Source organism: Dendrobates tinctorius, unplaced genomic scaffold (assembly GCF_039654945.1).
Source record: "Dendrobates tinctorius isolate UK_male_01 unplaced genomic scaffold, ASM3965494v1 ptg000016l, whole genome shotgun sequence".
In the NCBI taxonomy this organism is placed as follows: Eukaryota; Metazoa; Chordata; class Amphibia; order Anura; family Dendrobatidae; genus Dendrobates; species Dendrobates tinctorius.
The window spans coordinates 65,767,171-65,784,217 of record NW_027361684.1 but is presented as its reverse complement, the minus strand read 5'-3'; the positions used below and the strand labels follow the sequence as shown (position 1 = coordinate 65,784,217).

Below are 17,047 nucleotides of genomic sequence, written 5' to 3'. Positions count from 1 at the left end.
GAGATCGTCCCACGGGCATGCTCAGTGGACTGAAAGGAGGACTTATTCCCTGGAGTAGCTCGCTGCTGACCAGCATGCGTTGCTATAGCTGGACCAGAGGTGGCAGCAGCAATCAAACCCACAGACCTGATCTGAGCAGAGCGCCAGGATCGACGAGTCTGCTGAGCAGCCTCCTCTACAGCCGGAGAGGAATGGGAGACTGCCGAATGCAAGGCTCGGGATTCCTGCTGTGCGGCGACAGGAATCTGACGCCTAGCAAGTCTGATGTATTTGCTACTAAACATACACACGTGTTATGATTGAGTCACCGTAGGAGGCAAAAACAGAAATGCTAGCTAAGTCCTGAAAACCAGAGAAGTTGGCAACTGTCAGATTGCAGACCCCTGAACCTATCAACACAACTAGCAGTAGCCGTGGGGGGTTCCTACGATGACCTAGACCCCTCGATCACAGCCGGAGAGATACATAGGCCTAAAGAAGGAAAGGGGAAATCTAACTGCCCCAGAGCAGACCCCAAAGCAATAGGCAACCCACATATAATGACGGTGAAGCAAGATGAAAGCACTTACACAGACAGAAAGACAGGCTGAGCAAAGACGGGGCCCAAAAACTACCTAGATAGGAACGGATAGGAAGGCTGCTGTCTGCAATCTGCCAAAACCCTAACAGAGACAAAAGCCAACAAGCTGATATAAAAATGGCCCTGAAGCAACTAAGCTTCAAAAACTAAATCAGCACTCAGGTACTTTCAGAAGACAGAGCTCTAGGAACACTGCACACTCCAGCAGGGAGTGGCAGAATCCAAAAAGCAAGAAAACAAAAACAAATCTTAGATGCAAAAAGGCAAAACAGAAAACTTAGCTTTAGGAGAGCAGGAATCAGACTGGTGTCCAAGAGTCCACAGAGAAATCACCCACAGGGCAGAAAGGGCGTAGGCTGCCTTAAATCCAGTCAGTGACTCCACTCAGCCAATCGTCTTCATTAGTCCCAGGTGCCTGATAATCAGGCTCACTACCTTCCTTCACTAGAATAGGGAGTTCACCAGGCCTCAGTGATGGAGGGGAAAATGAACTCACAACACACACGTGGTCAAAATTGTTGGTACTCCTTGTTTAAGGACAGAAAAACCCACAATGGTGACAGAAATAACTTGAATCTGACAAAAGTAATAATAAATCAAAAAATCTATGAAAATGAATAATAGTTGCCCAATAATTATGCACATATAGATATAAAAAAAATAAAATGAAAAAAAATTTAAAAAACAGTAATTACATTTATTTAGGGAAAAGCAACAATAAACACAAAAATTACACATATTTGGTATTGCCGCATTTGGGACTATCCAATCTATAAAACTGTCACATACTCAGCGAACACTGTAAAAAAAAAAAAAAAAAAAAATGGCAAAAAATTATACTTTTTCATGAAGCTGAACAAAGAGTGGAATGAAACGCGATCAAATAGATGAATTAAATAAAAATGGTACTGCTGAAAATATCTTGTCGTCACACAATAAACAAGCCACCATACAGCTCAATCAGCGGAAAAATAAAAAAAAAAAAAAGTTATAGCTCTCAGAATAAAGCATGCAAAAAGAATTTTTTTTTCTATTGAATAGTTTTTAGTGTCAAAAAACTATTCTATAGAAAACCGTCAAAACAAAAAAAATATATAATTGTGGTATCACTGTAATCATACTGACTGGAAGAATAAGCTGCCATATTACTTTTACCACACATTGAACAGTATAAAAAAAAAAATTTCTGTTCATTCTGCCTCCAAAAAATGTGAATAGAAAGCGATCAAAAAATGTCATGTGCCCGAAAATATTGTCTAATCGCCTATACCGCATGAAGAACGGCTTAAAAAAAATAAAATTCTTCACCTGCTTTTGATTTGATCATTCTGCCTCCCAAAGATCCCAGTAAGGCTCAGCTCACATTTGTCCTGCGTTCTACAGTGAGCGCTCTACACTGGGATTTCCATGTAAATCTCTAAAATGCAGAACCAATGACAAAAGATTCCCTATAATGAGGCAGATGGAGGCAATGTGGATGCAGTTTGTCCTATGATCCTGCAGTGTCAGTCTTTTTAGGCATCTTTTTCAGAGTGCACAAAAGCGGAGTCAGCCACTGTTTTGTGCACCTCTGAAAAGCCAGACATAGTTGAACAGAGACCCAACAGAGTCCATATTAACTCAGTCTGCCTCATTAGCGAATGGATCCCTCTGGGAGTTTCATCTGGATTACAAGTTTCAGATATTTAAATGGAAATTTCAATGTACGTGCTCATCGTTGAAGACAGGATAAATTTGAACAGATGCAAAATGTTCTCTACCCCCAAAATGCCACCAATAAAAGCTTAAAGTCAAATGGTGTTCCTTTCCATCCGAGCCCTGCTGTGCACCTAATCATCAGTAGTTTTCTCCCTAATATGGGATATCTGTGTACGCAGGAGAAATTACGCAACAAATTCTACGGTCCATTTTCTCCTGTTACCCTTGTGAAAATGCAAAATTTGAAGCTAAATCAATATCTATGTGGGAAAAATTATAATTTTCATTTTTTCCTTACACATTGCTTTAACCCCTTTCTGACATTGGGCATAATAATACGCCGATGTTTGACACCCTCCCTTTGATGTGAGCCCACATCTTTTCTGGCACATGTCAGCTGTTTTGAACAGACCCTACGCCATTTTTTTAAATTATTTATTTAAATACACAGTGTGGAGACTCCTCTATTCTTGATAACCAGCCTTACTGAAGCTGACGGCTGAGGGTTGCAACCCCAGCTGTGAATTTTGCCTGGCTGGTCATAGAAAATACAGGGGAACCCACGCCGTTTTATTCATTCATTCATTTATTTATTTAGCATGCAGGCGGCAGCTGATGAATACCCCCATCAGCCGCTCCTGCTGTCTTTTTATTAGCAGCAGCAGGGGTTGGATGATGGGAGTAATAGTCCCATCAGTCGCTGCCTGCTGTCTCTTTTATCATTTAAATGTAAGGGTACTGTTACACTTAGCGATGCATCAGCGATCCTGACCATGATATGGCACGGTCAGGATCGCTGGTGCATCGCTAAGTGGTCGCTAGTGAGCTGCCAAACAGGCAGATCTCACCAACGACATAGCAGCAGTCGTGGGTCGCTACTTACCTGTCAGACGAGGCGATCATGACGTCCTCCCGCCCGCGTCCACGCGTCGCTCGTCGCCACAGCAGGAAGCCCAGCAGGAAGTGGCCGACGAGAAACGGCCCAGGACGTTCTCACGCGATCAGCGATAATCAGCGGGGGAGCCAGTCGGAGGTAAGTATCACATGTAGCGATATCACTTGCAATATCGCTGCTGCGTCACAAAACCAGTGACGTTACAGCGATATTGCTAGCGATATCGCTATTTGTAATGGGCCCTTAACTCTCATCATTCTCCACTGCTTGCACCGATCACCGGCAGAGCAGGAGAGAATGATGAGAGCCGTGTTCAGCACCCGGTGCCGGGGAACAGCGCTTACTGTAACGCTTCTTCCCTGGAGCCGATGAGTGTCACACGGATGACATACCTGTGTGTTATGCATATGTACGTGTGCGGGACATTTTGTGGCCCGTGCTGACATTAAATAATGGACATGTCAGCATGTTTTGCCCACAGACAAATGGTCCGTGGAAACACACTGACATGTTCACTGACCCATTCAAATAGCAATCTGTTCCTCCCAATTCTCTTCATATGGCTAAGTAGTACTGTACAGCCACATATGGGGTATTGCCATATTCAGTAGAAATTGTGGGACAAATTTTGGTGCCATTTTGGAAAATGTAAAATCTTTGACAAAAACAAAATTTTGGTGGTAAAAATGTAGTTATTTTGTCTTCAAGGCCCGATGGTATAAAACTCTGACACACCCATGGTGTCAATATGATCACTGCACCCCTAGATGAATTCATTGAGAGGTGTAGTTCATAAGATGGGGTCACTTATGGGGGGGTTCTGCTGTTCTGGCACCTTGTGGGCTCTCCCAGTGGGTCATGGCACCTGCAAACCATAACAGTAAAATCTGGCACGCCTTGCCTTATTAGCTTTGTACTGTACCTGAAAAATATTTTCCGATTACATGTAGGGTATTGGCACACTCAGGAAAAAATGGACCTCAGTTTGTTGTAAAAAAAATTCCTATTAGCCCTTAGAAAAACTAAAAACTTGGGGCTAAAACAACATTCTTCACTGCTCAGTGGTATGAAATTCTATGAGGCACATATGGTGTTAATATGATCACTGCACCCCTAGATGAATTCATTGGAGAGTGTAATTTGTAAAATGAGTTCCCATATAGGGTGTTTGTTTTTCTGGCACCTCAGGGACTCTGCCAATGGGACCAGGGCCGGTGTTAGGGGCAGGCAGCTGCCTAGGGCCCCCACTCCCCCAGGGGCCCTCAGCTAATGGCACATCACACAGCTGCTATGGAGCCCGTGAGGCAGGGGGGCCTGCCTGCCACCAGCACTGACTCCCCCCGCCGCCACATTGAACTATACCAGCGTCATATACGTCGGTACAGTTCAAAGCAATGATGGAGGAGAGATCGTCAGCTGACACTCTCTCTCCCATCATTCCCCGCTCTGACACTGTGGGTGCACGATGACGTCATCGCGCACTCACTGTGTGCCAGGCAGAGCAGCCGCTGAGACAGGAGCTGGGAGCAGTGTGGGCATGAGGAGAGTAGTGTGTTTCTTTTTAATGCAACAGTGAGTACTCGATTGTGGGGCCACTCTCTAGGGGGGAGAGATGTGGACTGTGCTATATGCCATGCGGTGCTGTGCTGTTTACTATGTGAGGCTGGGCAATATACTATGGTGCTGTGCTGTATACCATGTGGTGCTGTATACCATCTGGGGCTGTGCTGTATACCATGCGGGGCTGTGCTGTATGCCATGTGGGGCTGTGCTGTATGCCGTGTGGGGCTGTGCTGTATGCCGTGTGGGGCTGTGCTGTATGCCGTGTGGGGCTGCATTTTATACTATGACAGCTGTGTTATATACTATGTGGGCTGTGCTATGTACTTTGTGGCTGTGTTATATACCATGGGGGGTACAGTATACATATTCTATGGGGGAGGCTGTGTTATATAATATGGGGGCTACATTATATTCTATGGGGAGGTGGGCTGTATTATATTCTATTCGGGGCTACATTATATTATATGGGGGGCTGTATTATAATTATAATATTCAATGTGGGGTGATTGCATCATACTCTATGAGGGGGCTACATTATACTCTATGAGGAGGCTACATTGTATTCTATGAGGGGCTAGATTATATTGTATGGGGGCTTAATTATACTTTATGAGGGGGCGACATTATATTTTATTGGGGCTGCATGATACTATGTCAGGACGGCTACATTGTATTGTATGGAGGGGCTACATTATACTATATAAGGGGCTGCATTGTATTCTATGGGGGGCTGCATTATACTCTGAGGTTATTGCCATATATTCTATGGAGGGCTGCATTATACTATATGAGGGGGGCTGCATTATATTCTATGGGGGGTTACATTATATTCTGTGAGGTGGCTGCATTATGCTCTATGGGGTGGCTGTAGTATACTATAAGAGGGGGGCTGCAGTATATTCTATGGGGGTTACATTATATTGTATGGCGGGGCTGCATTATACTCTGTGGGGTGGCTGCATTATACTGTTTCAAGGACTATGGGGAATACATTATACTATATGAAAAACTATGGGGTGCATTATACTATGGGAAGTGAATTGTACTACATGGATGACTGGCGGTGTATTATACTATATGGCGCACTATGAGGAGTGTATTATACTTTATAGAGGACTGAGCAGTGTATTTTAATATATGGAGGACTATGAGGAGTGTATTAGATTATATGAAGGATTGAGTAGTATATTATACTATATGGAGGCCTGAGTGTATTTTAATAAATGGAGGGCTATGAGGAGTGTATTATACTATTTGGAGGACTATGAGGAGTGTATATTATATTATATGGAGGACTAAGGGGAATGTATTATACTTTATGGAGGAGTGATGAGTGTATTATACTATATGTAGGACTATGGGGCACATTATATTAAATGGAGGACTATAGGGAGTGTATTATACTATATGCAGGACTATGGGGAGTGTATTATACTGTATGGAGAACTGAGGAGTGTATTATACCATATGGAGGACTATGGGGCACATTATATTATATGGATCACTATGGGGTGTAAACTGTAGATGTGCTGCTGATAACATGATACTGTATGGGGACAGATTGATCCATTAGTGATCATTCTGTCCCAATCATTCTTTCTCAGACAGTGGAAAGAGGCCAGGAAACAAGTGAACGACTTCAATATTGTTGATCACACTCAGTTAGCGGCCTGAACTCAGCGCATGTACATACAATCAAAATGCTTCTGTGTGATGTGCAATATGTTAGCATTTGGGGCCCCATTTTAAACTTTGCCTAGGGCCCCACTTTGAGCATATAAAAATCTGTTGTAAATAAACCTCAAGAAAAGGGTATATGATTATATATCTTCATTAAAGCATGATTGCATAACATATAAAATCAATGATTTAAAAGTTACAAAAAATACCAAACTTAGCCATGAGATGGCGCCACAGACAAATAGCAAGTAGATCTGTATAAACTGAAGGTAAAACCACAGTGCACAAACAAATATATATATATATATATATATATATATATATATATATAGTGAAACTTGTGCCAGTTATAACAACATAAGGCTAAATAAGTGCCCCACTTTGCCTAAAACTGGCCCTGAATGTGACATGGCACCTTCAAACCATTCCAGCAAAATCTGAACTCTAAAATGGCACCTCTTCCCTTCTGCACTGTGCCTCAAAAGTAGTATTCGCCTACATATGGAGTATCGGCATACTCAAGAGAATTTGTACAACAACTTTTGGGGTCCAATTTCTCCTGTTACCCTTGGTAAAATAAAAAAATTGGGGGTGAAAAGATAATTTGTGGAAAAAATATGATTTTTTATTTTTACGACTTTACGTTATAAACTTCTGTGCAGCACTTGGGGGATCAAAGTGCTCACCACACAAATAGATAAGTTCCTTGGGGGGGTCTAGTTTCCAAAATGGTGCCACTTGTGGGGGGTTTCCACTGTTTAGGCACATCAGTGGCTCTCCAAACGCAACATGGTGTCCGATCTCAATTCCAGCTAATTTTGCATTGAAAAAGTAAAACGGCGTTCCTTCCCTTCCGAGCTCTGCCATGCGCCCAAACAGTGGTTTACCCCCATATACAGGGTATCAGCGTATTCAGAACAAATTGCACAACAACTTTCGGGGTCCAATTTCTTCTATTACCCTTGGTAAAATAGACAAAAATGGATCTGAAGTACATTTTTTGTGAAATAAAGTTGAGTATTCATTTTTTTTAAAACATTCCAAAAATTCTTGTGAAGCACCCCTCAGAGTGACTTCAAATGTGATGTGGTCTGTAAAAATAAAATGGTGTTGTAAAACTGAGAAATCACTGTTTAACTTTTAACCCTTATAACTTCCTAAGAAAAAAAAAATTTGGTTCCAAAATTGTGCTGATGTAAAAGTAGACATGTGGGAAAGGTTACTTATTAAGTATTTTGTGTGACATTTCTCTGTGACTTAAGGGCATGAAAATTCAAAGTTGGAAAAATTACGAAATTTATAAAATTTTCGCCAAATTTCAATTTTTTCACAAATAAACGCATGTCATATCAAAGAAACAATCTCAGAATCACCAGGATCAATTGAAGCATTAGAGTTATTACCTCATAAAGGGACAGTGGTCAGAATTGTAAATATTGGCCTGGTCATTAACATGCAAACCAGCCTTGGGGGTAAAGGGGTTAACCCTCAGGTGGATCACAAAATTGTATAACATTGGGCTGAGTAAATGAAAAATTACTATTTTTTTTCCATTAAAATGTTGATTTGGCCCCAAGTTATTTTAGGAGAAAACAAATAGTACAATTTCTTATGTAATTTCTACTGAGCACAAAAATACCCCGTGTGGTCAAATACTACTTTTCAGGCACAGTGCAAAGCTCAGATGGGAAGGATCGCCATTTCCATGGTTTGGTTTTGGAATTTGATCCGCTGGCTGCATAGTTGGTTCTAGTGTCTGCTGAGCTATTGCCTTTTCTTTCCTGTCCAAATGCTGATAGTTTCAAAGCCCAACAAGCGCCAATGTTTATTTACTGTCATTGGTCGGAATAGGTAACGTATTCAGGTTTAGTAATATTTTGGATTTACTGGCACTGTAGTTGTTCAATAATAAAATTAAATCAAAAATACAAATTGCCTAATAATTGTGCACACAGTATGGAAAAGGCACTAAAGAATGTGGGTCACCCAAAAATAATTGACAAATAAGAGGAAAATGTAAAAAGCCAAACTAAAATCTAAATAAAATACACCAATATCTTGATAGGCTATGGGACAGGTCTGCCTCAAAATAAGTGTAGGTTCCAAAGGTGGGACCCTCATCTATTAGACATTTATGACATAGAGATTTGACATAATTTTTTTGTTAATCGTTATTTTTTTATTATTTTTGCTAAAGATAATGAACTTATGGTTAAAAAAAAAAATCTACAATAGAAATTGTACCTGCTTTTAGTTTTTCCTGTCTATCACATTATCATTGTCATTTTCCTATGAGCTCACCAGGTCTACAAGACTGGTATATCTTCCGCAGCAGTGTAAGGCATTTTTCTTCTGTCCAGTCATGAATAATCCTGGCCACAATAAATAGGTCTGCCTCAGGAATAGGATCATTAAAGAAGTCTCCTTTTGATAAAGAAGGAAATACATTGTAAAACATAAAAAATGAAGACAATACAGGCATAAAATGACAAGAAATTGTTTTTTCTTCCAAGAGTCATAACTTTTTGCTATTTTTCCAAGCTGCAAGAGTTCTTTGAAAGACATGATTCTAAAGTTTTGAAAGGCATCATTAATGTGACTAAATAACAAAGCCACTAAGGAAGACTCAAGTTCTCCAAAAATTCATTTTTAAATAGCAGAAAAAAGGCAGCAACACTTACCTGCCCAGGTCTAAGAACAAATGCACTGCAGGGTGCAGCCAGCCCATAAAGCAAGATGTTAGCAACACAGGTGCAAAATACCAGATTAACAGCCACTCTCCACCTACCCATTCCTGGAGGGGGTGATTGCCCAGTATAAAATTGCACAATAAAGGCCCGCATAGGGCGCTGTTCACACAAGGGAACTACACAGTGTCTCGCTCACAGCCTATTAGCCACACCCTACTATTCGACTAGGCGGGCTGGCTAGCACACCCTCAATGAATCCCAGTGTGAACACCCCTCATACGAGACCAAACGAGTTTGAGCTCGGCTGCACCCTGAAAAGTAATATAGTGCAAAAAGTACACAATTAGTGAGGTATTAGCTGATATTTTGGCCAAAATACTTGAGCCCGTAAACTGCGCCAAAGGTCCTCACGCTTACGGGTCCCTACACTAAACTAAATAGCAAAGCCACTAGGAAGACTCAAGGTCTCCAAAAATTCATTTTTAAACAGCAGGCATGAGGAAACCTGCAGCAGCGCCTGTCATATCGCTGATCTGACACAGCGCTGTTCTAAATGTCAGATCAGCGATCTGACACAAGACAGTGATGTCAACCCCTGGGACAATATAATAAAGTAAAAAAAAAAAAACACTTGTAAAAATAATTTAAAAAAATCCCAAAATAAATTAAAAAAAAATATTCCCTAATAAATTCTTTTTTTCCCCAAATAAAAAAAAAACAATAAAAGTACACATATTTAGTATCACCGAGTCCGTAACGTAAAGTGAAATAATAACGCACGATCAAAAAGACATATATAAATATCCATGGTACCGCTGAAAACGTCATCTTTTCTCGAATAAACGAGCAACCACACAGCGTCATCAGCGAAAAAATAAAAAAATTATAGCTCGCAGAATAAAGCGATGCAAAAATAATTATTTTTTATATAAAATTGGTTTTATTGTATAAAAGCGCCAAAACATAAAAAAAGACATAAATGAGGCATCGCTGTAATCATACTGACCCTAAAAATAAAACTGCTTTATCAATTTTATCACACGCAGAACGGTGTAAACGCACCCCCCAAAATTAAATTCATGAAATGCTGGTTTTTGTTCATTCTGCGTCCCAAAAAATCAGAATAAAAAGCGATCAAAAAAAGTCACGTGCCCGAAAATAGTACCAATTAAAATGTCAACTCGTCCCGCAAGAAATAAGACCTCACATGACTCTGTGGGTCAAAATACGGAAAAATTATAGCTCTCAAAATGTTATGATGGAAAAACTATTTTTACAATAAAAAGCGTCTTTTAGCGTATGACAGCTGCCAAACTTAAAAACCGCCATAAATAGTAAATCAAACCCCCCCCCGTTATCACCCCCTTAGTTAGGGAAAAATAATAAAATAAAAAAATGTATTTCCATTTTCCCATTAGGGTTAGGGATAGGTCTAGGGCTAGGGTAAGGGTTAGGTCTAGGGATGAGATTAGGGTTAGGGGTGTGTTGGGGTTAGAGTTGGAGTTAGAATTGGGGGGTTTCCACTGTTTGGGCACATCAGGGGCTCTCCAAACGCAACATGGTGTCTGATCTCAACTCCAGCCAAAAAAGTCAAATCGCGCCGCTTCCCTTCTGAGCTCTGCCATTCGCCCAAATAGTGGTTTACCCCCACATATCAGGTATCAGCGTACTCAAGACAAATTGCACAATAACTTTTGCAGTACAATATCTCCTGTTACCCTTGGTAAAATAAAAAAATTGGACCTGAAGTCATTTTTTTTGTGAAAAAAAGTTAAATGTTCATTTTTTTTAAACATTCAAAAAATTCCTGTGAAGCACCTGAAGGGTTAATAAACTTCTTGAATGTGGTTTTGAGCACCTTGAGGGGTTCAGTTTTTAGAATGGTGTCACTTTTGGGTATTTTCTGTCATATAGACCCCTCAAAGTGACTTCAAATGTGATGTGGTCCCTAAAAATAAAATGGTGTTGTAAAAATGAGAAATCGCTGGTCAACTTTTAACCTTTATAACTTCCTAACGAAAAAAAATGTTGGTTCCAAAATTGTGCTGATGTAAAGTAAACATGTGGGAAATGTTACTTAAGTTTTTTGTGTGCCATATCTGTGATTTGAGGGCATAAAAATTCAAATTTCGAAAATTGCAAAATTTTCAAAATTTTCGCCAAATTTCTGCTTTTTTTCACAAATAAACGCAAGTTATATGAATGAAATTTTACCACTAACATGAAGTACAATATGTCTTGAGAAAACATTGTCAGAATCACCAGGATCCATGGAAGCGTTCCAGAGTTATTAACTCATAAAGCGACAGTGGTCAGAATTGTAAAAATTGGCCCGGGCATTAACGTGCAATCCACCCTTGGGAGTAAAGGGGTTAATAGGGGTGAGAGGACCATACATATCAGGATAGAGGGGTGTGGGGACCATGCATACCAGGAAAGGGGGGTGAGAGGACCATGTATACTAGGATAGGGGGATGAGTGGACCATGCATATCAGGAAAGGGGGGTGAGAGGACCATGCATATCAAGATGGGGGTGAGGGGACCATGCATACTAGGATGGGTGGAAAGGGGACCATGCATACCAGGATAGGGGGATGAGGGGACCATGCATACCAGGATTGGTGGGTGAGGGGACCATGCATACCAGGATTGGGGGTGAGAGGTAGCTTGTATAGCAGGATAGGGTGTGAGAGGACCATGCATACCAGGATAGGGAGTTGAGAGGGCCATGCATACCAGGATAGGGGGTGAGGGGACCATGCATACCAGGAGGGAGTGAGGGGAACATGCATATCAGGATTGGGGATGAGGGGACCATGCATACCAGAATTGGGAGGTAAGGGGTGCCATGTAAACCAGGATTGGGGGGTGAGAGGGTACCATACATCCTACAATAGGGTTGAGGGGCTCATGCATACCAGGATTGAGGGGTGAGGGGACAATGCATACCAGGATTGGGGGGTGATGGGACCTTGCATACCAGGATTCTGGGGTGAGGGGACCATGCATTCCAGGATTGGGGGGTAAGGGGACGATGCATACCAGGATTGGGGGGTGATGGGACCATGCATACCAGGATTCTGGGGTGAGGGGACCATGCATTCCAGGATTGGGGGGTGATGGGACCATACATACCTGGAATGGGATGAGGGATACCATGCATACCAGGATAGGTATGAGGGGGTACCATGCATACCAGGATTGGAGGGGTGAGGGAACCATTCATACCAGGATGAGGAATGGGGTGCCATGCATACCAGGATTGGGGGGATTGGGGTGCCATACATACCAAAATAGGGATGAGTGGGCCATGCATACCAGGATAGGGAGTGAGGGGAACATGCATATCAGGATTGGGGATGAGGGGACCATGCATACCAAAATTGGGAGGTAAGGGGTGCCATGTAAACTAGGATTGGGGGGTGAGGGGGTACCATACATCCTACAATAGGGATGAGGGGGTCATGTATACCAGGATTGGGGGGTGAGGTGACCATGCATACCAGGATTGGGGGGTAAGGGGACCATGCATACCAGGATTGGGGGGTGAGGGGACAATGCATACCAGGATTTGGGGGTGATGGGACCATGCATTCCAGGATTGGGGGGTGAGGGGACCATACATACCAGGAAAGGGATGAGGGATACCATGCATACCAGGATCGGGATGAGGGGGTACCATGCATACCAGGATTGGGGGGTGAGGGGACCATGCATACCAGGATGAGGAATGGAGGACCATGCATACGAGGGTTGGGGGGGTGAGGGGACCATGCATACCAGGATTGGTGGGTGAGGGGGCCATGCATACCAGGATTGGGGTTGAGGGGTAGCTTGTATACCAGGATAGGGGGGTGAGATGACCATGCATGCCAGGATATGGAGATGAGAGGGCCATGCATACCAGGATATGTAGTTGAGAGGGCCATGCATCCTACAATAGGGATGAGGGGGTTATGCATACCAGGATTGGGGGGGTAAGGGGACCATGCATACCAGGATCGGGGGGTGAGGGGGACAATGCATACCAGGATTGGGGGGTGATGGGACCATGCATACCAGGATTTGGGGGTGAGGGGACCATGCATTCCAGGATTGGGGGGTGAGGGGACCATACATACCAGGATTGGAGGGTGAGGGGACCATACATACCAGGATAGGGATGAGGGGGTACCATGCATACCAGGATTGGGGGGTGAGGGGACCATGCATACCAGGATGAGGAATGGGGTGCCATGCATACCAGGATTGGGGGGGAATGGGGGGCCATACGTACCAGAATAGGGATGAGGGGGCCATGCATACCATTATAGGGATGAGGGTGCCATGTATAGCAGGATAGGGATGGTGTACCATGCATACCAGGATAGGGATGAGGGGACCATGCATACTAGGATAAGGATGAAGGGGTCATGCATATCAGGATAGGGTTGAAGGGGTACCATGCACACCAGGATAGAAATGAGGGGGGCATGCATACCATTATAGGGATGAGGGGGCCATGCATAGCAGGATAGGAAAGAAGGGGTGCCATGCATACCAGGATAGGAGGGGGGCAGCACATACCAGGATGGGAGACCATTTACCAATAAAAATGCTCACCACCCGGGCATACAACGGGTTCATAGCTAATATTTATACATATACATATATATATATATATATATATATATACATACATACATACATACATACACTAGCTGAAGAGCTCGGCGTTGCCTGGGCATAGTAACCAACCGTGGTTAGTTATAGCAAATTATAATGATTATATTGCACATAAAAACGGTGCATCTAATCCTATCCTGTGTGATACTGACTGCTGAGCCATGTATCTAATCCTATTCTGTGTGATACTGTCTGCTGAGCCGTGTATCTAATACTATTCTGTGTGATACTGTGTGCTGAGCTGCGTATCTAATCCTATCCTGTGTGATACTGACTGCTGAGGTGTGTATCTAATCCTATCCTGTGTGATACTGCCTGCTGAGCCACGTGTCAAATCCGCTCCTGTGTGATACTGACTGCTGAGCTGTGTATCTAATCCTATCCTGTGTGATACTGACTGCTGAGCCGTGTATCGAATCCTATCCTGTGTGATACTGGGCTACCCCTGCAGTCTGTGTATTTCCAGCTTTACAGAAGGACGATAACACCATAGAAATGATAAGAATAATAGGCCTCAGTTACCACAACTGTCTACAAAGAAAACTGTTGCTGATAGCAACCAATCACAGCTCATTTTTCATCTTTTAAACAGCTCTGGGACAGCGTGGTGAGTATTGAGTGGTGACTTTTGTGTTTCGACTTTTATGTGGCGAGGTTGGTGTATGTGTGGTGAAATGTGTGCTGAGGGTGGTATATGTGTTGAAGCAGGTGGTAGTGTGTGGCGCAATTTGTGTGTGTGCTCATATTCCCATGTGTGGTGAGTATCCCATGTCAGGGCCCCACCTTAGCAACTGTACGGTATATACTGTTTGGCTCCAAAGAAAACAAAGTCCAGCTCCAAGAGGTGAAATACAAAAAATGTATTTAATATCATTAAAAAACGAATACATGGCTGCTTGTGATCAAAAAATCGGTATGCCCAAAAGCGATTACCGTAAGGGGATAGTCCAAAGAGGCTCTGTACGCGTTTCGAGCATGATCTGCTCTTAGACTCAGAGTGGTCACTCTGAGTCTAAGAGCAGATCATGCTCGAAACGCTTACAGAGCAGCCATTTTTTAATGGTATTAAATAAATTTTTTGTATTTCACCTCTTGGAGCTGGACTTTTCTTTCTTTGGAGTGTTACAAGGACGTTTTGACAGAGACGTGTCCGTGCTCAGAGACATTCAAGGTTCACAATGAGCGAATAAAAGGTGAGCTGAATACTGTTTTCCTTTTGCACATACTGTTTGGCGCCATCGCTCTCATTCTTTAAGTCCCCCTCGTTCACATCTGGCAGCTGTCAATTTGCCTCCAACACTTTTCCTTTCACTTTTCCCCCATTATGTAGATAGGGGCAAAATTGTTTGGTGAATTGGAACGCGCGGGGTTAAAATTTAGCCTCACAACATAGCCTATGACGCTCTCAGGGTCCAGACGTGTGATGCCAAATTTTGTGGCTGTAGCTGCGACGGTGCGGATGCCAATCCCGGACATATATACATACGTACATACATACGTACACACCCACATTGAGCTTTATATATATATTAGATATATATATATATATATATATATATACAGCTCTGGCAAAAATTAAGAGACCACTTCCAATTGTTTAGTTTGTCTGATTTTTCTCTTTATAGGTATATTTTTGAGTAAAATGTAAATTGTTTTTTTAGTCTACAAACTTCTGACAACATGTCTCCGAATTTACAAGCAATAGCTTCAGTTTTTCTTTTCCTGAAAAGGAGAAATGGTCAAAATAAAAAAAAACAGTTTTTTCAGACCTCAAATAATGCAAAGAAAACAAGTTCATAATCATTTAGAAACAACAATACTAATGTTTTAACTCAGGAAGAGTTCTGAAATCAATATTTTGCGGAATAACCATGATTTTTAAAAACAGCTTTCATGCGTCTTGGCATACTTTCCACCAGTCTTTCACACTGCTTCTGGCGCAAAAATGTAAGCAGTTCTTTGCTTCATGGCCTGTGACTATCCATCATCCTCTTGATTACATTCCAGAGGTTTTCAATGGGGTTCAGGTCTAGAGACTGGGCTGCCTATGACAGGGATTTAATGTGGTGGTCTCTTAATTTTTGCCAGAGCTGTATACTGTATATGTACATATTGTGGTGTGACAGGTGATCGCGTGGTTAATGGGAGATATGTCACATGGAGGGATGCTCCCTGCGATGCAACCCGGAGTATTTTGCCTATAGTGTACATGAGCACTAAAGATGTCATTTAGTGCACTGGGTGCGGAATGTACTCCGTTTTGCCTGAAGATATGTGTATGTTCAGGACCTGTGGTGAAGTCCTGACCATGTGACCAGCTCATGTGATCCATACCTCACCTATGGGTGTGGTTACAGGGCTATGTAATTAAGGTGTTTGGCACATGTGAGAGAGACTGTGAGGAAGTCTGGCAGAGTGTGGACAGACTTCCATGTGTCCAGGTGCAACACTACAGAGAGTGGTCTGTGTTCCAAGGAAGGAGAAGCCTTCCTGTGTCTGCGGCTGCAGATAGAGCGCTGCTCTGGACATTGCCCTGACCTGTGTGCACAGGACCTGAGGGAACACAGCCCAGCTAAGGACTGTTCATGTGCTGTCTCTGGTTTATGGAGTAATAAACCCTGTGAAATTTTAAAGGAACGTGCCTCATGTTTGACTCCCGCCGCACCTAAGCGAGTCCGAATCCTTACAATTGGTGACAGACTGTGGGCAGCGATTCCCAGGAGCACAGACGGTATGGAAAATCGTGAGTAATACTGACCGAGGTCAGAGGAAATGACTGTATGGAGATTTGTGGGATGCCTATGAGGAGAAGAGGTACCCGAGAACCTGTGTGGCTGACACCAGCAGGCAACGGACAGGAATCCGTGTTGCACTGACCAGAGTCAGTGAGAGACTGTGCTTGTGTTTTTTTTTTCCCTTTTCCTCGCTTCTCTGCAAAAAAAAAAAAAAAAATCCTGAAAGTGCTTGCTGTGGCTCAGTACGCTCACGAAGGTCTCGCAGCGCGGGGACCTGATGTTTTTTCTTTTTGGGATCTCCTATTTGAGCATTGGTAGCAGACGCTGTCTGTCTACACCATCCTGCTGCAGCTTTATGGCATATGACTAAGCGGATACAGTAGTTGTGGCTTTACACAACTATTAAGGGTGAGTACCCTGTATTATGTCCTTATACCCATTATACCTGCACTGGTAAGGCCCTATGGGCGCGCTTTTGTGGTTTTTTTATCTTTGAGGGTGACAAGTGGCTTCCGGTGGATCGGCGGGTCCTCGAAGATG

The 17,047-nt window shown here is 42.8% G+C and overlaps 1 protein-coding gene across 2 annotated transcripts in view; it reads right to left on the bottom strand.

Annotated features, from left to right (window-relative positions):
• LOC141080600 (acetylserotonin O-methyltransferase-like) overlaps positions 1–17,047 on the bottom strand; it is a 109,091-nt gene that overhangs the window by 1,312 nt on the left and 90,732 nt on the right. Inside the window, exon 7 of one of the 2 annotated variants that reach the window (XM_073565936.1) lies at positions 8,661–8,840. In XM_073565936.1, coding sequence (XP_073422037.1) covers positions 8,698–8,840 — 143 coding nt within the window. In that variant the 3' untranslated portion in view covers positions 8,661–8,697. The remainder of the gene's footprint in view (positions 1–8,660; positions 8,841–17,047) is intronic. The other variant, XM_073565935.1, reaches the window with a different exon arrangement.